The sequence below is a fragment of the Lagopus muta genome, chromosome 10 (genome assembly GCF_023343835.1).
Source record: "Lagopus muta isolate bLagMut1 chromosome 10, bLagMut1 primary, whole genome shotgun sequence".
NCBI lineage: Eukaryota > Metazoa > Chordata > Aves > Galliformes > Phasianidae > Lagopus > Lagopus muta.
Genome location: NC_064442.1, coordinates 18,356,181 through 18,379,987, shown reverse-complemented (window position 1 = coordinate 18,379,987; position 23,807 = coordinate 18,356,181). Strand labels below are relative to the sequence as shown.

General features: G+C 48.1%; 1 protein-coding gene across 4 annotated transcripts in view; it reads right to left on the bottom strand.

Moving 5' to 3' along the window:
- Positions 1-8,458: 8,458 nt before the first annotated feature.
- Positions 8,459-23,807, bottom strand: part of HCN4 (hyperpolarization activated cyclic nucleotide gated potassium channel 4) — a 144,762-nt gene continuing 129,413 nt past the window's right edge. For all 4 annotated transcript variants that reach the window (XM_048956124.1, XM_048956125.1, XM_048956122.1 and 1 more), the window contains one exon: positions 8,459-12,757. In XM_048956124.1, the coding sequence (XP_048812081.1) occupies positions 11,193-12,757 (1,565 nt within the window). In that variant the 3' untranslated portion in view covers positions 8,459-11,192. The remainder of the gene's footprint in view (positions 12,758-23,807) is intronic.

The window sequence follows — 23,807 nt, the reverse complement described above, 5'->3', positions numbered from 1 at the left end:
CGCCTCGCTGGTAAGCAGAGCTGCAAGGCAAAGCCCAACCCGCACCATTTTTGCATCTACCTGGAAAAGATTAATTTGTTTCTTTTCAGCCTCAGTTAGGGAGACTGACATTAGTGACTCTTTTGTTAGCAGCAGCGTAGCAATGAACTCATGCAGCAAACTAATTTTTATTCATGCCTCACTGTGTCCTTCCTTAATAGCATTTATGCTCCCAGCATAGGCATAAAGGTTTGACTTACAGCAGCTCCAGCACCTTAGATAAATTGATACAACACTTGCAGGCTTTTCCCATTAAGAGCGGCTTCCTATCTCAAGACAGAATCGAGTTTAAACAGCAAATAACTGCTCATCTCAAGAAAGACATCCCTATGAAAACATGAGCTCAAATTGTGCCATTTGTCTTTGCCAAAAATGTCAAACCAATACAGCTTCTCCTCTAGTCCAGGCTTCAGCCAGGTTATGGCTGCCCTTACTACACATGGGAAGTGCAACTGTGGGAGGAAAAAAAAAAGCCAGCTGGTGCTCTGAGGTGTTTGCTTATGGAAGGTTACAGAGGCACAATGCACAGCTGCCTCCAAGAGGCCTGCCAGCTCCGCAGTGTGATGGGTGCCCTGGGAGCCAAGGGGGGCGATCCCCCAAAGCACACAGGAAAAGGTGCAGGGCTGACAGGGCCAGAGGGAGCAGACAGGAACAGAGGGCAAAGCCCCTTGGCAGGCATGAAGGTAGAAAATGAGAACAAGAGGTTAAAGAGATGGCAGAAGGAAACACCCACAGATCCAGGCTGTATGCTTGCTTTCTTCAGGCAAGAAGAACCTGAAAGCTATCAATAGCTTGCTGGGGAGATGAACTCATAGCCACTGAGGCAGAGCAAAGGATTAATTCTACCCTGAACTGAATTTCAGCTCCCATTGTCCCACCTTCTTTCCTGGGATACCCCCCTCACAAAGCACTTTTCTACCACATACTGATTCTCCTCCACACCTTCCTCTCCACGAGGATGTAGCCAGGACAGCTGGTTGTCACAAGGCTTGAATGCAGAGCAAACACTAGTTTTCCTTGGTATAAGGAAATGCTGTTCCCCAGCCCAGCTGTCTCAGCCAGCTACCAAATCCCAGGGGACTGAGTCCCTGGAGACCCTCCAACCTGAGGCAGCCTTGGTTAAAACATTCTGCAGCACCCCCACCAAAGGCTGGGAGAATTACATGATATGTGCTGCAAGCATAGCAACAGCTTCATCGCATTGACTTAATCCAAACAGGCACTACTCACCCTTAGCCAGGTTCCAGAAGAGGAAGAAGCACCCACTGACGGTTTTCATGCATCCCCATTTCCTTTGGTTCATTCTAGGCTAACAGATTCTGTACTTCCACCATGCCATGACAATGGGGCAGGCTGTTCTGGGCTTCCAACCCGAGAGGGAAGAAACAGCAACCCCACTATGAGCCCCCGAGGTTCATAGTTCCTGGCTGGCAGAGCTGGGATGTTCTGGAAAGCCCTTATCTGACTTGGAGCCCCCCTCACCCAGAGAGAGGGTGAGAGGATTCCCCAGGGGGTGGCTGCATGCCTGACAGCTCCATCCCACCCAGCATCCTGCCAGACCCCACATCCCACCTCCTTGTGCCTGAGGAGCACACCAGGCCCCATTTCTTTTTGTGGGCACTGTCTCCATGGGAACAGCATCCACTTCATTTGGCCAACCTCTGTGCTGCTGCTGCGGAGGCGGCTTCCCTGCCTGTCTCTCACACTGGGCTTTTCCCGCAGCTGCTGCAAGGCAGAGCCCCGGTCACGCTCTGCTCCCATCCATCTCCTGTCTTGCAGTCAGGGCTTGGAGCCTCGTGATCAAAATAAGTAAATCTGTACTGAGGAGCTGCCAGAGAAACCTTCTCTGGGAGCTCTGCACCTCACCCAGATGCCATCTGTCTGCCAGCGCCTCTAGGGCTGCCCCATGTTACCCAGTGGGGGGGGGGGGGGGGGGGGGGAAATGTCACTGCTGTCCCCCACTCTCCAGAAGGCTCTCAGCCCTTCCCAGCCTGGGCAGTAGGACCATCTCACCTGGGCTCCTGCCCTCCTTGCTGCCTGCTCCAGTTAAGGTATGCCTGGCCCTGCATCCCTTCCAGTATCCCCATTTCACAGTGACCCAGCCACAGGTGATCCCAAGGCTGAATCCCCCCAGTTCCCTACAGCATTTGCAAGCCTTCCTTGCCCAGACACTCAGCGTGCTTCTTCCCAGCCTGGCTGATACAGAGCCTGTAGCATTTCCACCCATCTCTCATGCTGTAAATGCTGCAGTGTGCTCAGTAGCACAGGGCTTGCTGAACTGAGACCACCTTAGCTCTCCCCAAGACTGCTATCAGCATGGAAAGGAAAACCCTGGAGTACAACCAGCACCTGCCATACAACCCGAGCCCCAGGCCTGCTAGAATAGAGGGACCCCAAAGACAGCCATGCAGCTACCAGAGTACTGTGGCACATCCCAGACTCTCAAGTCCAACCACATCCTCAGGACCACCTCCAGAGCACAGCCAGGACCCACTCTCTACCCCACAGCTGCTTGTAACAAAAATTAGCACCCCCCAAAAGGTGGGCTTCACCTGGTAACCACCCCCCCAGATCTCCCCACTGCCCTTACCTTGCCAGGTCTGTGAGAAGTAAGCTCCAGCCCTTCCTCCAGGCTCCCCAGTTGTTTCCCCATCATCCTCACCTCCCCAGCTGCAAAGCATTATCATGTAAGCTAGCAAGGAGCTCCAGTGCAATGAAGGTTGGGGCAGAAGCAGCCCTTTCCAGGCAGATTTGGTTTAGGCACTGAGACAGAGAAAAACCCAGCAAGCAAACAACAGAACGACACCAAAATAGAGGTGGATGCTGTGTTCTCAGTGCTTGTACCTCCTGGGCTTTCAGGGAGCTTGATTTCCCAGGACTGATTCACACTAATTGAACCAAACCCCGTAAGGTGGTTTTACTGGAGGAGGAAAACCATGTGTGTGCACGCGTACCATGTGTCCACACACCAGTATCAAGCCTCTCTGTTGGCCTCTGGGCCATCTGCATCTCCATATGTGCCCCACTACATGTTTCTCTGGGTTATGCTCACACTCAAGCATTTTTCATAGAGAAAAATTAAAAGCTGCAGGTTAAGCATCTTTCCAAATCATCTCTTTGCCACCACAGCCTCTTTTGGAGAACAAATCTTATACTGACCTGAATGAGTTGCAAGAGGGGCCTGTAGCAGCATGGAAAAGGTTAATAACCTATCAGGGACACCGTCCTGCCTGGCAGCACAGCCAGGAGCTGCAGGCATGGCTCAGACCAGCAGCATGCATGCCCAGCCTCTGCAGAGAGGAGCTGACAGTGATGGGTGTGCACAGGGCCAGAGCTGACAGCATCCCTTGGCCACAGCAGGAGAATGGTGTGGGTGGATGGGGCAGCAGGGAGCCAGCAGCAGGCCTGGGGAGGACCCTGACTGCGACCTGCTGTGAGCCACCCACGCTGGCTCTGCATGCCATGGAGCTGGAGGGGAAGAGCTGAGTGTGGGCGAGCCCCAGCCATTCCCATCACAGCTGAAGGAAGCAGGTGTATAAAAAACAAAAGGGGGAGGAGGAGGGAAGGAATGACCCAGAAGAGCTGTCTAATTTGCAGCACAGCCATAGAGAGCAGCTTCCCAGAAACGAGAAGGTGTTGAGATGCTGTTAACATCTTCCTGCCCAGCACAGCCCAGCAGCTTCAGGCATTCCCTCTAGGGTACACATAGCCAGATTGCCAGTGCTGGGGGGATTATTGGGTGGACAGTTGGCCAGTCAGGCACAAGAGGGCACTAGGGGAAGTTCTATGGGAGCCTGCCATTTACTGGGCTCCCAACTCCAACCCATCAAGCTGTTGCTTCTCCTCCCCTGATACAAAAGAGCAGCCACCTCTTCTGGAAGATTTCAGCCTGTGTCTTTTCTAATCAAGTTCCTGCTTACAGGTGGACCTGAGCAGAACAGTCATCACCAGTGATTAGGGTCAGCTGGTAGCTGGAGGCTGAAAGGCAGCTGGTTTGCAATGCCTCCTTAAAGAGAGTTTAAAAAAGACTAAATCAATCTACCTTCCTGCAAATGTAAGCAGCAGAACCTAGTTAGGATTTTTCCTTTGTCACAGATAGATTGTACCATACTCAGCCCCATGAGTATCACCACTTAGTGCAGACATGGCCAACACAGCCCACATGCAGCCCAGCACTCCTTACTCCTGGCATCACTTTGTGGCATTATGTATGTGTGCAAACAGCTATTTTGAAGGATGAAGCACAAGAAGTGTAAGATTTCATTAAAAATATGTATATCTACTGAGCACTTTGAGAACTCATAAGAATTGCAGCAATGCCACCAAAACAAACTGATGCATTACTTTCACAAAAACAAAGTCAAATTTCCCACTAGCTTTATGCTTTTGTTACTCTTTTAAAATATATTTTAATTAAGGAACTATTAAAATTAAAATAAAAGTTTTGTTACTTTAAATATATAGTATATATTTAAAGAGGGCTGCTCCAAAAGTAGTGCCTTCTGTTTAACAACATTGGCTCATGAAGTCAGAGGTGGATGCTGGGGGTATGGCAGTGCAGGTTGAACTTTGCACTCATGTCCCATTCCATGTTGTTGCTGTGTGACAGGTGGCAGCAGAGGGGCACTGACAGACTGGCATCTGACACGGAAGTGCAGATAGAGCAGGAGTGTGTCAATTGAATTCCTCTATGCAGAAAGAAAATGGCACCCATTGACACTCATCAATGCTTACTGAACATTTGTAGAGACCAAACATGGACATCCCACACTGAGGCTGCAGGTGGTGAGTTTTAGCAGTGACACCAGAGGCAGTGGGTCACCTCCACTGGCACAAGTGTTTATGAGTGCAGCACGCAGCTTCTGTTCGCTGTTGGCAAAAAGGCACAGCTAGTGGTGGTAACTGTGTCAAAAGCAGTGCCTTGTTGCTGAGAATTTGCTCAAACAGCATTATTGAGTTACTTGTATCTGCTGCCATTTCCATGGAAGTAAATAGGAGGCATTACTACATACACACAGCCCTAGCAAACCAAGGTTGGACACCCAAGACCTAAGACACAATAGAGCTCAGACAGACGTTCAGCATGCTGGAAATTGTAAGCAAAAACAAAAGGAATTACTTCAAAGGCCAAAACCCAACGCATATATTTGTAATGCTATAATGGCAGGGTGGCAAAGTTCACGACTGCAGCAAATGAGAACAAGCCCAAATGCAGCAGCCACAGATGGAGAAATGAAGGAAAAGAGCTGCTTACCTTCAGAAGGTTACAAGTAGGCAGGAATCCCCAACAAGAGATATTCTTACTACTACTGCCAACCCTTAAATGAGGCCTGGGAAGGGGTGGATCCACCCTTTCCAGTCACTCAGGTGGATTGCGTGCACCTGTGTTCGCCTGGGTTGGCCCTGCCTTCCCACCAGGTGCTCAATCACTCCTTCAGGCCGTGACTTAGCATTTCTACTACAATATTATACGTGGGTGAAAATTCACCTCCTCTTTTTCACCGGCAGGGAAAAAGGCAACAGATGGGAGGGGATCTGTGGGAAGGTGCCTCACTAAGCACCGGGGGTCTGTCTGAAGGTGCATCAACAAGCAGATCCCCAGCAAAAAGAAGTGGTGCTCAGCTGAGCCTCAAGGCCAGGACTTCAGTGTATGCCAGCTTCTCCACTTTGGTCCAACTTGGCAAGGCTTTGTTTGGCTTCAATATCCATGGGAGATGCAGCCAAAGAACAGCCATCCCACCTTCTGCAGCAGTGCCCTACGGCCTGGCATGGAGTGTCCTGCCAAGGCTTAGCCTCTTTTCTTCCCTCTTCTGGGTGAACCTATCAAGGGCTTGCAGAGGTGGCTGCTATCCAGCAGTGCTGGGCAGGGAGAATTACCTCCAAGAGGAAAGCTCCTGTCTCATCAGGACCTGGGCCCACACTGATGCCAGCAGCTGCTGTCTCCAGCTCAGCAGTGGTGAAGCTACAGCACTGCCCTCACCTATGGGAAGCAGAAGCTCCTGGTCAGCTTTTTGGGCCAAGGAAGGTCCTCAGAACTGCAGCACCAGAGAGAGAGTGAAAAAAGTACTCAGCTGTTTGCTGCACAACCCCATCTCCAGGCTTTCTGGAGGCACATTGCTTGGGAGAGGGGTTCTCCTGCAATGGTTATGGCTGGAGGACAATGTTGAGCAAAGAGGTCTGCTGAGGTCCTGTTAGGTTGGTCCACCTTTTTGTGCCCAACAAACCTCATCATCTCATTGGTGGGAACAACCAGCAAAGGGCTTGCAAAGAGGAAGAGAAACCTCATTTCCACGTGCTGAGCCTCAGCCTGCTTCTCAATGCGACTTTGTCATCACTGTTCTCCCTGGCCAAGGCTGGCTGGTGCAAAGGCACAGGAAGGTGCAAAGGAAGGAAAGCACTGTTGAGAAAAGGGCTGCTCTAATCTTCTCATTGTCCCTATGATCTCTCCTGGGATGAAGGAAGTGTAAATTTGGGATCCCTCACCTCTGTCCCATAACCAGTGACTGCCTGCTGCTCCCCAGAAAGAAAGGTGAGTGGGGCAGGCACTTGCTTGGGAGAGTTTGTGGGACAAGGCTGAAATTCCCAGCCACAGCCCTGGACAAACTGCTACTGGGAAAAAGGAGAAACCTCAAGAAATGAAGATCCCGTCTTCTCCTGCACTAAACCCCCATGCCATCGGGCTGGGTGTTCACAAGGCACTGCAATGGAGGCAGCAGTAAAGAGGAGGTGAAAAGACTGCCCTGTTGGTGGAAGGGTGACTTGGCTCTGGTACCTGAACAGTTTGTTCCTGACAGCCAGTGCATATCATGAAATCCCAGCACAGTCTTGAGACCCGTCAGTAAGATAAGGAAGCATCAGTGCAAATGCTAAACCAGTCAAGCCCTTCCAAGTGCGCTGCTGAACAACTTAGGATTCTTAAATCACTACAGACAGTGGAACCAGACTTTGTTCAGGGAAAAGCTGTCTGATCCATCCACATCACCCATCATCACCCACACTGGCCAGGAGCAGTGACACGGCTACTGCCTGTGTTTGCTTGAGGCAAACATCAGCCTCATTAGCCAAGCCATGCCACTGACACCTCCAGCGCCTGACTTTCTGTGAGGACCATGATGCTGTTGTGTTACTGTAACCTGCTCTGCCCTCAGAAAGGCAAAACAAAGTGTTTTACTTGCTCCACTTCATTCAGGGCAGCTCCAGGACAACTGACCTTCTGGGGTAGAGCCATCTGGTTTCAAGGGAATGGCATAAGGGCATTTTTTGATGAAAATGTTTGGTTTGCTCTTTCTTCACCAGTGCTGCTCAATTACATGCAGACAAGGTCAGGGAATTGATAGAGGGAGATCAAAAGGGTCTCCAATTTTCCTGTACCAGATGCAGGAGAGAAGAGGAGCATCCTGCTTTGACTGTGCCTTTGCTGCACCACATGAGTGGAAGTGTGAGTGTCTGAGCATCCTTCTCTGCAAAACATTGACTTCATTTACAGCCTTTGGGCTAAACACAACCACTGGATGAGAAGGTACCAAGGAAACGAGATTTTAGGGAAGGTAAAATGAATGTGAGCCTATTGGGAGGGTGCAGGGAGCCTGATGTCCAGCTGCATTTCAGTGCCATGGGCAGTAGGGCAGACTCCAGCAGCTGGGCTGCTCTGCTGTATGTTTTCTTGGCACTGAAGAAAGAGCATGAGGCCTTGTGTGAGTTATTGACCCACATAACCGATTTTGAGCACATTTTCTAGACTGGGTTTGGACAAAGACTCAAAAAGGATCTCAATGAAAGCTAAGGGTTGAGGCTACTTTTACCTTCCAAAAATACCTCAGGTCCTGACCCTGGCATCATCATCCAGCATTGCTTGAGACCTGGAAGTGGTGCTTTCTTTATCCAGTTTTTTTGTCTGCTCCTTGTGATAGTCCCTATTCCAAGCTGTTAACTTCTGCATCCTGCAGTAAAGCTCCTTAAGCTCTTCTCTAGGGATCACAAAATCAGCCAGAGATTCCAGACCTGTCAGTAACATGAATGAATTTCATACATGTTTAGCAAAACAACTGCCAGGTTGCTCCTTCACACTGTTGAAAAGCTTAGAAACGTTACAGTCAATGGCTTACTTTGCACAGGAACGTTTGAGGTGGAGAGGTGGCAGCTGGTAAACACCACTGAAGTTGTGAAAACAGCACGAAAACACAGACAGGAAGTGAGAAAATTCCTTGGTCTCTCTCCAATAGGACAGAGAGGGCTGCAATTCCACACGAGGCTTTTTTCTTCTTTAAATTTCATGTTGCCTGAATTTTCACACTTAAAGCAGACAGCAAGTCAGAGAGATGGATTTTTTACTTTTTTATTTACTAAGGTTTTTATTGTGTTTTATATTGCAAACCCCACCCTTTGAACTCTTCCCTCCCTCCCTCCCCAACCCCCAAAATAAAACAAAAAATAACAATAATAATTAATATAGTTCCACCTACTGAGACAAGCCTAGTGTTGACTGGGGTCCAGTCGGAGTAACTCAATATTGGCTACTGCACCACTAAGAACTGGAAAATCAAACAAGACCCCCGTGAAAATTCAAGCAAAGGAACCCAACTGAACAAAGGATGTTCACCGGACTGGTGGATGGAACGCACGGCTACCAGAGACAGCCCTCAGGGTGTTTCTGTGCCCCTCCATTTGTCTGAGTGTCCACAGGGGTTGTTGAGATTCAAGTACCTATGCAGCAGTCACAGGACAGTCATCCATGAGGGCTTGGCATCGCTGGGCTGAAGACCTTTCCCACTTGCTTGTACTAGATTCCCCAGACCCAAACAGCTTAGCTCCCAACCTCTCGAGATGTTTGTTCTAGGGGGCCCTCTAGTATATGGGGAAAAAGGTTGTTAAAACAAACAGAATACTTAAAAGGATATTGTGAGTCTTCCTCTAGGAACTCATACCTCTGAAACTATGAGAGGATCTGTGAGTCTGCTTCAATTCCATCAATCTGATTCTCTTTCAAGATGAGCGTGTACATATTTTGGAAAAGCAGGATCTACGTGTTATAATTATCTCCTGCCAATCAGTCCTACAGGAGGGTCAAAACAGACATGTATTTTAAAACTAGGATATATATATATATATATATAAATATGTGTGTGTGTGTGTGTGCTGCTTACACATGTGCATAAATAGGCTACGTATGTGTATGACTGTACACTACATATATATAAAAGCATGTGTGTATATATAGATATATATATAAAAATCTATACACACACACAAACACTCACACTCCCCTCCCGCCACACACACTCACACATACATAATCGTATGTAGCTAGTAGAAAAAAACATTTCTAGAGTTCCCCTGACCCTTTAAGGAAGACCAAAGCTGATTACATCTGAATTCTGAGCCACCAAAGCACGTTGAAGCAGGAGTGCCCAGTAATGCCTGCAGCAACATTCAAGATACAGGCACGTGTCAAGAGTTTTGCAAACAATTCGGTATAAAAATCAACTGTCAGCCAGTGTTTTTGGGGAGAGGAGGTAAGATGAGGGGTTGTGTGGGCCTGTATCGTTACTGTGATATATTTTTTGGCACTGCTGCAGGAAGGTCTGCTTTCCCTCTGTGGGCTGGAGGGACTCCAAGATAGCTGAGAACAGAGGGGAGCTGGACAAGTGTTTCTAACAGGAGTTAGAAAAGTTGAGCACCTGACTGTTTACACTGAGGCGGCTGGAGACACCTCTTGGCCTTGGGAAGAACAAAAGAGAAAGAAAGAATTGAAAGGAAAACAAAAAGAGCGAAAAGGAGACATTTGCTCTAGAGGTAAAGGCTGTAGCTTCTCACTGCTGAGTGCACCCAAAGGCACCTTCCTGTCTTCAACCCGTTTTGACTGTCTTAAATCAGGAGAGCCCAAAAATTCCAGCTCAAGGTGCCTGCCAGCCCCCAGATGTGTCCAGTGATGCTGCAACTGCAGGGCGAGACCAACGCCAATCAGGTGCAGGCTGTTATTGCTGGTGAAATCAAGCAAAAGATTTCAATTCCCCCATCAGAGGAGAAGCACGGACCATGGCTGGCCAGATTTCTGGTTTAATTTGTTTTAATGGTACAAACGTATTTGCAAATCTGGAGGATTCTTGGCTGGGCACTGGTATTGCCCTCAGTGCCTCCAAGCTCAAACTCCCCTGGGCTAAGGAAGAAGAGGGCTGGGGTGGCTGCAGCCCACCTTGCAATCTTACCCTAACCAGTTCTCTTCAAAGCAGTCAGCCCATGGACACTGAGACATTAAAACGGAGAGAGGGAAGGTTAAAGTGCTGTCTCTTTCTTCACCCCTCCCCTTGCTTTGCATGCCCCAACCTGGAAGGCAGCATGCAGGCTTCCAGCCGTGGAGTGAGGCTGGGGCTGTTCTGCTGAGAACAGCTGCCTGGTGTGGTGGCAGAGACAGGACTTCTCCCACAACCCACATTAGAGCATCAGCGGAATGAGACAAGCATCTGAAGTCAAGTCCGTCCATCTCCTGGTTATCTTCTTCAGATGGAGTCCACACAGAAACTCAGCCCATCTGATATTGCTAGAGGGGACTGCATGAACGAAACTCACCTCTCTTCTTGCTTCCTCTGCAACCTGCAGATCGCAGGAGAGACCTGAGGAGGTGACACTTCCCGATGCACACACTGAGCCATCGAGTTCCCCCCCCACAGCTGGTGGCCAACAACAGCTGTTCCAAAAACACCAGCTACGGGCCGGCCTCATGTTCCTTTCTACGGCCCACGTCAACCTTGGATCACTGTCTCAACAGGAAAACCTTTTTTGGTGGCTTCTATGGCTGATCATTCACGTGTTCCAGCTCAGGCACACGCCCTGTCTGTGCGTTACCTCGTTGGATTAAATTTGCTCGTATCCTTTTGTTCCATGTATTAAAATATTCTATAAAATCAAGTGACCAAAAATCTATAGCTCTAAGAATACCTGGTTATCTTCTTTTTTTTTGTCATTTTTCCATGTGTTTTTTTTGTTTGTTTGTTTGCTTGTTTGTTTCTAATCACAGTTAAACCTAAACAAAAGAAATGGAGGGGGGGGAGGGGGGGGGGGAAGAGGGAAAAATAAAAAAGGCAAAAAATGATTCATGAAAGTCTAATCAGGAACCGAACTGCACGGCTGACATGACCAGCTCTCGGAAGGAGTCCTCACAAATTGGAGGGCAGTTTGGATCTGACAGGCTCCAGATCCCCTGTGAGCACTATGGACTCTTTCCGCCCACCAGCAGTCAGAGAAGCGGTGCCTGCAGCGCCGGCCCCAAACACCAGCGGGTGCGGTAAAGAACCTGAGGACATCTGACGTGGTAAAGTCACACGGCCAGGAATTGAGCTACAAGGCTTCCCGAGAAGTCCAGTCCCTCCTCCGGGAAAAGGAGAGAAGCTGGAAACAGATTCTCTAGAGGAATGAGAACTTTGGCTCAGTGTCTGAGCCAGCTCTTGGGGCAAGGATGGCTGGGAAGCAGAAATCAACTTGATGTCCTGGTTCAAGCGTCCCGGCGGCACGGGCGGCGTGCTCTTGGACTGCAGGATCTGCGGAGGTGGGCTGGCGGTCTGAGGCAGGAGCAGAGAGCCGTGAGAGCCCGAGGCCCCGAGCGGGCCGCACTGAAAAGTTCTCGTTGCCACTGGGCTCTGAGTAGGAGGACTAAGGCCAGAAGGGGTGTAACAGGGAGAGGCGACGCCAGGCTGCTGTAGAGGAGACGCGGAGGCAAAGGGGGATCGTTCTTGGTGGAGCTGGGCTATCGTTCCAGTTAAAGATCCTAATGCACTTGGCTGTGTTTGGCAAAGGCCCGAGGACGGCCCGCCAGAGGCCTGTGCCAGCTGGCTTAGGCTGGAGGATGGAGAGTTGGAAGAAGGAGGGGGCTGGAAGTGATTAATTCCCCCCGGAGTTCCACTGCCTGAGAGCTGCTGCAACTGTCCCCCCTGCAGCGGTCTTGTGGCGGGCTGGAATTGGTTGAGGAGGCTGGGGGGGGAATTGGATGAGAGCTGGGTGAGCGACGTGGATGGAGAGCTGGCTGCGGCCTGCTGGAAGTGCCCAAATCCGCCGCTGGAAAGGGAGGGCTGCCGCTGCAGCTGCTGCTGCTGTAGGGGCTGAGCCGTCCCCAGGGGTGAGCCAGAAGGCGCCCGCTGCAGCTGGCTCAGCCCCGCTGAGGACGCACCGCTCAGTCCCTGCTGCCCAGAGCCCGCGGGAGGGGATCCCACCTGGAACTGCCCCAAGCCGGCAGCGGCCGAATACCCAGCGAGCTGCTGGATGTGGTAGGAAGAGGACGAAGGGGTTTCTGCTCCCGGGGTGTGCAGCTGGGATGGGGTACTCGAGGGAGAGCCAACGGCGGAAGGCCCGGTCGACGGGATCAGGGACTGAAGCCTTTTCAGCTGTCTCGGGGTCTGGCTGGACTGCTGTCCCAAGGAACCCAAGACGGACACGGGGGGACGGAAGATGGCTGTCGGGAGGCGCGGGTGGTGGGTCAGGGCGATAGCAACGGAAGTGGTGGCGGCTGCGGCTTGCAGGGGGGCCTGGATGAGCGGGGTCCAAATGACGGGGGTGGGGGTGGATGCGGCGGCAGCAGCAGCGGCGGCAGCCTGGACGTTGTGAGCACAGTGTGCCATCTCCCTGTCGTGCTGCACGATCTGCTGGATGATCTCATTCTCTTGGTAGTTGAAAACCCCCGAATTGAGGTCATGCTGGACTTTATGCAGCAGAATGGAATTTTTCTTACCTGTGGAGAAAGTGGAGAGAGAAAGAGTCATTCTCGTATGTCAAAGCAGGGGAGGCTTCCTGCCAGAGCTTCCTCAAATTGTTGGCACCGTCTCCGCTGTCATTATGGGATCTGGGTACAGTCTCTGTGCTCCAGCAACAAGATGATAAACATTATATCTTCTGCTTTTGTGGTATGATCAGCAGACTCTGAGATCCAGAGAACACAGTCTTAGACAGTAGAGTCAGTTTTTAGAAGTGGGGCAGACTGGCAGCAAAGCTTATGAACCCACAAGTTACTTACCTGGCATCTAAATGTCCATTTATAGAAAAAGAGCAGAAAAACAAGACTGTAATTCTTGTGTTTGAAAAGCTACACCTCAAAAATGCAAGTTCACTGAAGTCTCCTAAGTCTTCAGCTACTCCCTAGAGATATCTTTTTCTCCTATATCTTATGCATCTTGTTTGCTCTGAAGTCAATCATTTTGTTCTAGCTGAAATGAAATCTCTTTATGAAGAAGGGACAGGAGAACTTTACATGCTGGCCCAAGTGAAAGCCCTCAGACACACAGCTACCATCTTATTTGGCCATGCCCTTCTAGCCCCAACTTTCTGGAAACTGCAGGCTAGCAAATTTCATGTTCCAGCTGGACTTTGTAGCCTGCAGCAAAATATTAGCTCAGCACTTTGCCTTTTCAATGGGCTGGAAAATGTGGCGTAATGAGTTTGCCTGGCCTGAGTGTGCACCTGGCACTGCAGGGATGAACTCCCCTGGACTGCAGCAAGGGATGAGATGCTGCCAGCAATGCCCTTTCACCAGAGTGCAAATGCCTTCTCAAAGGACAGGATTTCTGACATGGTTATGCACTCTGTTTAACAGCTTTTGTATCTGTGTTCTCATAACAGTCTGTGCACTGTTAACTGTGCCAGCATTGATTTACAAGGTGTTGGTATACGCTGGTTTGAATGATTTACTTACAAAACTGGTGTGGGTTAGATCCTCTCGCCTTTTCAGGAGTCCTCTCTCCTAACAGCATGTGCCAGTTTGATAGCACCTTCCTATGGGCTTCCTTTTCACCTTTGTTAACTGAAGCTGTTTGAAAATACCCTTAATAAAGGGCCCAGCCTAGCAAGTTGCGTGCACGCATGCAAATATGCCTCCTGGTCTGACTGTTTGCATGCATGCAGCTCATTTCTGCAGCTGAAGCTTGGGGGTGCATAGAGAAGGGTGACCCCAGATGAGGCACTAGCCAACCGGGATCAGATCAAAAGCTGAATTAACTCCTCTTATCCTCAGGCCCCGCGCCCATTTGTAAAACTGCTTGGATTCAGATGTCATTTCTGCTGGTTCTGATCTCCTCTACATCCTGCACAGGACCAGGACAAGCAGACAGCACCTTGCCAGATGCTAGGATCTAGAAGGGCCTACTTTAATCCCTGTTTAAAAGCTGTGTATTGATGACACCCAGACTGTTAGATTTTTTTCACTCTCTGATGCAAATTTTCTATCTGTATCAGGTAAAAGACTTACAGCTGGAAGATGCACCTCTTACTGTGGTCAAAATAAAACATCTGGCAGCAAAGGACTTGAGCAACATTCAGAAGAGTGCAACTGAATTCTGGCGTCCTAGAAAGCAACTCTGAAATGAGGGAAGCTTGAACGTAACTAGCTGAGTTCCAAACCTATCAGGGGGAAAAGGTGGAGCAATTGGAGAAGTAAGGAGATAATTATAAAGTACAAGGAAGATACTTGCCACTACCAGGTTTAATGCTAGGAAAGCATTAAAGTGTATACTGCAGTGTTTTAGTTCTAGAGTCTAGCTACAAAGCTTGAAGAGATGCAGAAAATATCCACAAACAAGGCTTGTAAAACAACTGTGGGTAAGTTCTTTTCTCAGAGAAGAGGCGAATTGATGCTGATATATAAGGAGCTTCACAGATAATGGAAGCTGATAAGAACTGTTCCCTTCAGCTACAGAAACACCTAACAGATACTGTGATCTTAGACAAGCCCAGAAAAAAAAATAGATAAGGAACAATCTAATAGGAATTGTAGTTAAGCATTGGCAGAACATGTCACAGGTTTTCCCTTCACTGTACTTTTTAAAATGAAGAGTTTATCCCTCTACATATGCTATGCAAAAGTGCTCTGCAATTGTTCAGAGCGGGTGAAGCCTGAAAGCTACAGGTTCCTGGTCAGCCCTTCCAGTGGGCTGAACTGCAGCATAAAACCACATTGAAATGCTGACGGGATTTTCTTTCTGGGCTTCAACCCGTGTGTTTGGGACCTGCCTGCTGCGTGTAGCGCTATGGGATGCCTGACGTTTTAGTGTGTTCCCTCCTGCTGATGACTCCCTCCAAAAAAACAGTAAGGCATACGGACAGGCACACATCCTAGAGAAAGACAGCAGCCTTGCAAAGACACAATCCTCAAGGTAAACAGCAATCAGAGCTCCTAATGTCATTACAGGGGCTCGAGAGACTGCACTGGAAGCGCTTGTGTAGGACATGTGTGCAAATGGGGTTCACTGTGCAGCATGCTCGAACAGCCAGCAGCAGATATCCCCTAACAGAGCCCGATTCCACTTGCCATTCAGGTAGCCTGTCACCCCAGAGGAGTATGAATGTCACCTTTAAAATTCAGAGCAGCTTTGCAGTGAATGAAGTGGAAGGTCACACCATACACACACGGTGCTTTCCAGGCAGCAGCTTCTAGAATCACAAACCTGCTCCCAAACAAATTAGATCACAAAGAGCTGCTTAAACAGAAACAGAAACGCTCACTGTTCCAACTCTGGGGAAAAAGAGCAACCCATTTAAATAAAATGCCAAGGCCAGAGAAAGTCTGGCTGGCACTTGAGATAAAGAACCATTCAGACTGCAGGTTTGTAATCATTTGCTTTCTGGATCTGAAGGTACAAATCGCAGCATGGGCAATCTGCAGCTAGCTTGCACAACTGCAAGGTCAGGATGTGGATGGGAGACGGCATGCTGAGTTCAAACCAGACAGGCAAAAAACTGCCCCGGCTCTCTTGATAACAGACCGAAGAAGAACCGGGCTGAAGAGGAGGAACAGCAGCGCAGCTTTCTGAAAAGCTCAACACCAGCAACTGCTCTGCTTCCATCCTCGCACCTCGTCTCGCGCTTTTAATTCCATGTCACCTGTCTTTGGCTTCTGATTTGCTTGTCTGTGCTTCAATAGCCTGCAATTTCCAGCGCTGCCCTCAATTCAAACGAGACCCATAGTGATGTTAATCAGAGCAGCACGGATGAATTGAGAGGACCGATGTTTTCATAACTGGAGCTCCAGCAGCAGAGGCTGGTTTCCTTGGCAGGGCACTCAATGCAGAGTATGTTCACATTTTCCAAACGCACACGCTTCTTACTGGAAAATGAGTTGATCAAAGCTCAATTTGTGTCAAATTGGTAAAACAACTCCAGCAAAAACCTTGGAATGTTTATTTTGGTTAATTTTTAAACAGGATGTCTCGGTTTTCCATTGAAATCGCATTTTACCGTTTTCCTGAGCGCAACTTGAATTTATTAACTGTTTCATTACATTAATTTTTCCTTTTCTGTTTTGCCAAGAGACTCAAATTTCTGCTGCAGAAAATTACTGAAAATGTTCCTTCAATTACTGAAGGGAAAAAGGAAGTTTTCAAAATCATTTTCCAAAAACTGGTTAGCGGATTGAAAAATTAATTGCTTCCACCGTTCTAATTAATTGCATCACTCACATGTAGCTTCCACCCCCCGATACAAGCCTGATCAGTTGCTACTGAGAAAAGCCCTCCTTTCAGCCAGCACCAGATTACAACATGCACACAGCAGCGCCCTGCTGGGATAAAGCATTTTCCTGGCAGGCCTGACTCAAGTCCTGCACAAAATACACACCAGCAGCAGAATGAGGCAGTCGAAGTGAATTTGCTCCAAATGATGGTTCTGAGATTATTTCTGCTCCCCATCTTATTTACCAATTTGCTTCAATTCCAAATTTGTTTTTCCCCCTCCGGATTTATTGTCACTGCACCTGCCTCAAAAGGAGAGCAGAAAAGTCAGCAATCAAAGAACTGAAGTGCTGATTAGTTTGGCTCTGTGTCACCCTGATTAAAGTGGTGTCCTGCAACTCACTGCTACGCTTAGTGAACCACAAGACAGCCCTGTGTTCTTGCTAAACCAGTGAGAGGCTTCACTGGGAGGGAGCAAGGGACTCCTGCTTCCCTCATCATAGGAGCACAGAGCCATTATGTTACAGGAGTTTCTCCTTCCGCACAGTTTATCCCACAGGAATTAAGTGCTGAGTAGAGTCTAAGGTAACAAAACAAACAGCCCACCCATGCATCTCTCCTCAGCTTCCAAGATGAATTTAATGAGATTGTGAAGAAAGTTGCGATTTGAATTTGTGGCATGTTGTTGACATATTCCATGAACTGGAAATTCAGTAAAAATTTTGTTTTGGATATGTCAAAATGTAAGGAATGTTTCCTCTGGAGACCATTGGCATACCCAGGCCAACCTGAGACTTGAAGTTTTCAGGTTTCCCTTACAGGAAAATGTGCCTTTTTTGAAGAGACTCTTTTTCTTTTCCTGGTTGGATCACATCTTTGCACTCTGGTTGCAAAGCCCCGCTCAGATCTGAACCCAGGTCTTCTGAGGTGAAGGGCTGCTGCATGAACACTGTCACACATCTGTCTCCGGAAGTCTCATCTGCTTTTACAGGAGAAAAGCACTGCTTTTACCTTTCCCTGCCATATGCTGCTTTGTGCTTCTCATGGAGCAGGCAGTTACATTTCTCTAAGCAGATTCTGCCTCAGAGCATTTAATCTGTTTAATACGCCCATGGACATTCTAGAAGCTCAGATTCTCTTCACCCAAAGTCATAACCTGCGCTAACACGAGCTCTTGGAAAGAAGTTCCCTAACCTCAGCAGACCTAGGGATGCACACAGGAACAGCTTTGTCCAGTGCAGGACTCCAGGCAAGACTTGGAAGCAGAGGCCAAGTTATCTCTTAAAGAGTAAAGGCACTTGTCTTGTCTTCCAGCAGCCTCTTCCATGGCTGAGCCAACCTGCTGTTTCCAGTCCTCTGTCTCCTTATTTCTTCACTCCTGGCTATCCTTTACTCTGGCCCCTTACCTTTCTACTGAGGTGAGAGAAGCTGCCTTACTTGTGTCATGGGGCAAGACTCTGCTCCCCTCCTGCAGGGCATGTGTTGGGTGACAACCCGTGGTGGGGACAACTTCAGGAGCACAGTTAAAGCACTAAAGGACCCCCAGAACTGACTTTTTTGTTCTCTTGTTACAGCTCTTAGCACAGTATGTTTTATCCAGTGGTCAGACAAAAATAAATTCCTCACTGCAACAATGGACAAAATGCAGGAGAAAAAAAGATCTTCGGAGCCTAAGACGTGTTTGTAACAAAGCTACTGGTGCTTTGTGGAGGAGGGCATGTGAAATTGTGGAAACTAAGCTAATAGATGTTGCTCCCTTAATAAAGAATTGCAAAGTCAGATTTTCCTTGGCTGTAGATAGCATACAAAAGAACGGGGAGAAAGGCTCATGCAATTTCATTAAAAGAGCCAGCACTCAACAATAATTCTTCTATCAAATAATCAAAATTAGCTTTCTGTTGTTGAAATTCTGCACAGGCACAGGGGAAATTAGCTGTAGCTTTCTGTTCATTTCTCTTTTCAGTTCTAAGTCTGCTGGCTGCAGTTTAAGAATTCAGGTCACTGAATCGCTTTTTGAATTTGCATGCATTTGAAATAATCTCACTTTATTAGGCTGGCTTATGCCCCGGCCTGCTGTCAAAGTGGCTGCCCCCTGCTACTCTGGTTACTTCTTCTCCTCTTGTTACTCACACAGCTGGGTTCAGAGCACTCTGCTCGGGTCGCAGCCAGCAGCACAGCCCATGGCACAGTGCAGGGATGGAGGTGGTCTCTGCCCTCCCTTGCCCCAGCTGTTTCTGTGCCCTGGGGAGTGCTGCACTGGCGCTGCACTGGCTGCAAGGTCTCACTGCACCACTGTCTTTGGGTCTGCATAAACAGGGAAATCAGCTGGAAGAGAGGTTTCAAAATAATTCTCGACTCCCCATGTATGTGCTGTTCCCCCGTTTGAGCCCAGCTTCCTCCCAAATGTAGGTCACCCCACGCTGAACTGCACAAACCGCCACATGAAGTTCTGCTCAGAACTGAGCAGCTCCCAGAAGCAAGGCAAAGCCAGCTGGATCTCAGCAGCTTGACTCTGTGTAAGAGCATCCACAGAGGAGTTCAGGGCACTTAACAAATCTGCTCTAGAAGGTAATTCACGTTAACCCTCCTGAGAGCCTGCCTGTGTAAACACTTACAAAGTGGATGTGTGGTTCCTGATGAACTGCGCCGCAGAAGTTGCCATACGTGTGCTCTTACACCGTGATAAGGCAGCACCCACCTGCATAATGAAGTCTGTGTCTGTCTTGTGAAAGCTCTATCACCTGAAATACAGTTAATGTACAACAATACTCCCTTCTCCCTTTGTTCCCCACAAGCCTATTTGGAGTTAAACCTGTACATAGGGGCTCATTAAAGGAAGGTGCCATGTGGAAAGGGATATTAATTTTATCAGCACAGAGCTCTTTGTATGGGGTGGTTAGCTGGGTCTGTTGTCTTATTCCCATCTTATTACCATCTAACAAACCCCTAACTGGGTCAAATGGCACACAGTGAGTAATGTTATCTGATTAATCTTATGATCGTTAAGCAAAACTTGAAATAAACTAAGTTTATGATGCTCCTCTCTCACTTCTCACATTTATGTGACTCTACAGAGCTCTGCAGAAAAAAAAAGAAAAAAAAAAAAAAAGTCAAACATTACAAATTGCCATGAAAGGGTGTAAAACTGTGCAATTCTGAAGCACAATGGTTGTTACTTATTGCTGCAGACTGAAGCCAGAGCCGCCTTCTCCTCAAGTGGCAGGAGTGCTTGCATCTGGAGCCAAAGCTTCTGCATTCAATTCTCAGTGCCCTGCTGGAGCTGACAGCTGTGACAGGGACAGATTCTGGAAGACTCTGGACTGATGACATTCTGGAACTGTTTTCTGTCAGCAGCATGGTCTGGTGGCAGATAGCTACCAGATTGCCCTCGAGGCAGGAGAAGTCCCCTAAGTTTAGAGGTATGGTTGGTAAGTAGGTTGCTCTTCACGTAGTCAACAGAGGGTTGAGAGTATTTAAAAAGGTGCTTGAATGGGAAAATACTATCTGAGCTGGTGTTTTATTTTCATGCTGATAGCAAACAGCTGTGAGCATGGCTCTCTAAATCCAAAAGCAAGCTGGTAACTTAGGGGACCCATAGATATGGGGCACAAATATACTGCATTTCCTATCACTCTCCTCTTGCTTCTGCTGAAAGTCTCCTAGCTCACCAACTAACTGTCTGTGGTATTAGTGACCCGGCCCAGCGAACTCACACTCTGCAAGGTAGACAGGAGTTGGGATCAACTGATGTGATCAAGGTTATTTACAAAGTCAAAGGCAGGTCTCCTGAGATCTCATCACTACCCTCCTTCTGTCGAGATATGTCAGGCTTTATTTTCCTTCCAGACTTGCATGAGAAACAGTGCTTCCACATTCAGACTGGGTTGCCAGCTCACCTTAATTAAGCTGAAGTCATGTGCACTCACTCATGGTGAGCTGCCAATCGATAGCTTTCCTTAGGCTGATGTACACTGAGTCTGGGCCTTCAATTCCAAAGAAAAAGTAATTCAGAAATTGAATTCCTGCCTAAGTTTGAACTCCCACCTTGAAGATACCTACAGCAGGGCCAGACTGCACTGTGTGGCTCACCGAGGCCATTTCAGACAGCCAGCTCAAAGGAGACGAATCATATCCTTTTATCAATGCCTTTTTTTCTTTGCTGACTGTAAAAGTCAGATTTGGGTCTGCACATTGTACAGAAGAGAGGATTTCAGGTCAGAGAAACACACGTAGCAGTATTTGAACCCCAGTTCCCTATAAACAGTCGTGTTTATGGGTTTTTCAGGTGACCAAAGAGGACACAACACAGAAAAACCTGTGTTTTCACTTGTCAAGCATCGATATCATAGCAGCTCAGTACTTGGATAATAAGTTTTCATCACCTGTGCCTTTATCAGCAACTGCAGCTAAGAGACATATATATATATAGCCCTGTGAGCAAATCTGCTTGCTCATCTCACACGTGCAGATCTTTGGGGGTTAATCACCTGCATAAACAAAACTGGGACCTCAGTGTGGATGCAGAGTACGCTTTGTGCTGAGCACAGACTGCTTTATTTATACACATTTCATCCCATTTCATGTGATTTTGCATGGCACCTGCCACAAGGGAATAGGTAGCTAAGACGTGTTCAGACTGGGCTCCACCTTTGCTAATATTATTTTCCCTGTAGAAGAGATGAGGAACTGAGGCATGTTGCAAAGGCATGACAAGGACAAACAGGGAATCTGTGGCAGAGCTTGGCACAGGTCCCAGACTTCTCATTCTCAGTTCACCCAGCCTAACACAGGCCAGTCCCAGCTCTGTGGCAGCAGATCCCACAGTATCAGCCATCATTCAGACAAGCGGCGTTGCAAACCCAACAGGATTTCAATTTCAACTGCAGAAGAGTGATCACGAGCTGACAAACAGGGTGCCCAGTGAAAAAGTTTGAGAACAGCTATTTTGTGGCTCCTATGACAACGCTTTTAAAACTTCTGCCACTATAATATTTTAAACAGGCACCCTTGTGCTGTAATAACATTATGTAATAATATTTAGACTGGTATTGTGTTGCCTTAGATTTGTTTTTTAGCATCTGCAATGCCTGGAGGAAATGCAAGGCATTTTTAATCCATTAACTGAGATCCCTGGACCAAAATCCATGCAACTGGCATTCAAAACATAGGCATTTTGAACCACTTGAAGTGAAATATTCCCAAAGAAATTGAAAAAAAACGACTTCCTCTGGCTTCAGAATGCTCTTTCAGCTCCCAGCAGCGACTTTTGTATGGATGGTAGGGAACCTCATGGCAGACATCTAGATTTAAAAGTCAGAAAATAATTGTCTCCCACTATTTTTTGAACGGATGAGGGAATTCTGATCTGACAATATTCACAACCCATGTTGTATTTAGTATTTACTTTCAGTGAACATCGGAGTGGTCGTGTTTTACAAGTGCAAACACTTGTGAAAATCTAATTTTAAGCTTCGATGATCACCCCAAGCCAGATTCACAGCCAGGCAGGAACAGAACCAGGCAGTTTACGTCACTGACACGTCACAAACAGGGCCTGCTCACAAATGCCTGTCCTACAAAGAATCACTCACTGGAGAAAGGAACAAATCAGCTAAACGCACAAACACTACAGAGAATTTTACAGATTGGTCAAGAACAAGAGGAGATTTAAGCCAGGGCTAAAATCATCATTCGTCAGTGATCGGCTTGATTTCCTCAGGTCTCCATCTTCAGGCTCTGAGCCTATGGAGAGCTATGCATGTGATTTTCTGCAGCCTGAGGAGTACTTTAAAGTCTGAAGTTACTCAGAGAGAGAGTTCAGCAGGGACACAAATCACTGCAGAATCAGGCCCTACTCAATTCCTGGGGATTAATCCTTTCCAGTCTTTAAAGAGCTCTGCAAGTGCAAAACACCTGGGAAACCTCTTCCCCAGCCACACGCGGCCCAGGCAGGATGCCAATATCAATTCCCATTAACAACAGAGGTTAGGAGGATACACCAACATGCTCTTCGGCAGAGCAATCAATGGAGCTGAGGGCTCTCTGGGGGCTGTGCCCTTCCTGCTGCTGCAGTACCCGTGTACCAGCAGGAAGCAGTGGGGGCACGCAGATCAGCATGTGCCTGCCCCTCTCCTTCCCCTCTGCCTAGCCATGGAATTTCAGACTGCATTTGCTCTGCAAAGTGAATGCCTCACTGCACTTCCAGTCAAGCAGCACTGCTCCTGTTGCTTCAAGGGATGGGGGCTCACATCCTCATCCCGTCTCTCTGCTACTTAGCAAACTTAGATCACACTTCCAAATCCCCAGTAGAGCTGCTAATCCTGTAAACATCATAGAATCATAGAATCACGAGGTTGGAAATGATCTATAAGATCATCCAGTCCAACTGTCTTCTCATCACCACTGCTACCACAAGCACTAAACCAGATCTTGCAGCTCCTCATCCAGACGCCTCTTGAACACTGCCAGGGACAGCAACTCCACCACCTCCCTGTGCAGCCATTGCAGTGCCTGACCACCCTCAGAGAGAAAAAGTTCTTCCTCATGCCTAACCTAAACCTCCTCTGCTACAACTTGCAGCCATTTCCCCAGGTCCTGTTCGTTGCCTGGGAGAAGAGGCCAAACCCCTCCACCACAACCTCCCTTCAGGAAGTTGTGGAGTGCAGTGAGGTCTCTCCCAAGCCTCCTCTTCTCCAGACTGAACAATCCCACCTCCCTCAGCCGCTCCTCATTGGACTTGTGCTCCAGACCCCTCACCAGTTCTGTTGCCCTTCTCTGGACATCTCTCCTGGATGGGCTTCCTTCTCTCTGCTCTTTTGGTTCCTCACTGCAAAGGGAGAATACTGGATGGACCTCTGCTGGCAGTGACAGAGCCCTCTGAATCATTTCATGTCCTCAGGCTGGAACTTCTCAAAGACATGTTGTCATCTGGGCAGAAGGAAGTCAGTGAATGCACTACTAACTTGGAAGGAGGCTCCCACTTGCTTCCATCTTGAATATAGATCCTAAGCTGAACAAGAACCAAAAGTACTGTTCTACTTTAGTTCATACTCAGCTTTTCTGCGCCTCTGTCACTCTCCCTCAGATCCCTACAACAGTCCCCTTACTTTCAGAGAGAGCCTCAGTTTAGTGTAGCGTTCCTGACTTCACTAAACAGTCACATGCTGTTACACAGCTGCTGCGCTGCTGCTGCTGGATGGCACACGTTTCAATGGAAGGTGAAGAAAACACTTTATTTATAAAAGGCAGGGATTTCCATGGAATCTGCCAATTTCAGTAGGGAATTGGCTCTTTAGGGAAATTCCAGACAAGGAACATTGAGCACAGCAGGGTGGGAAAGTGCTA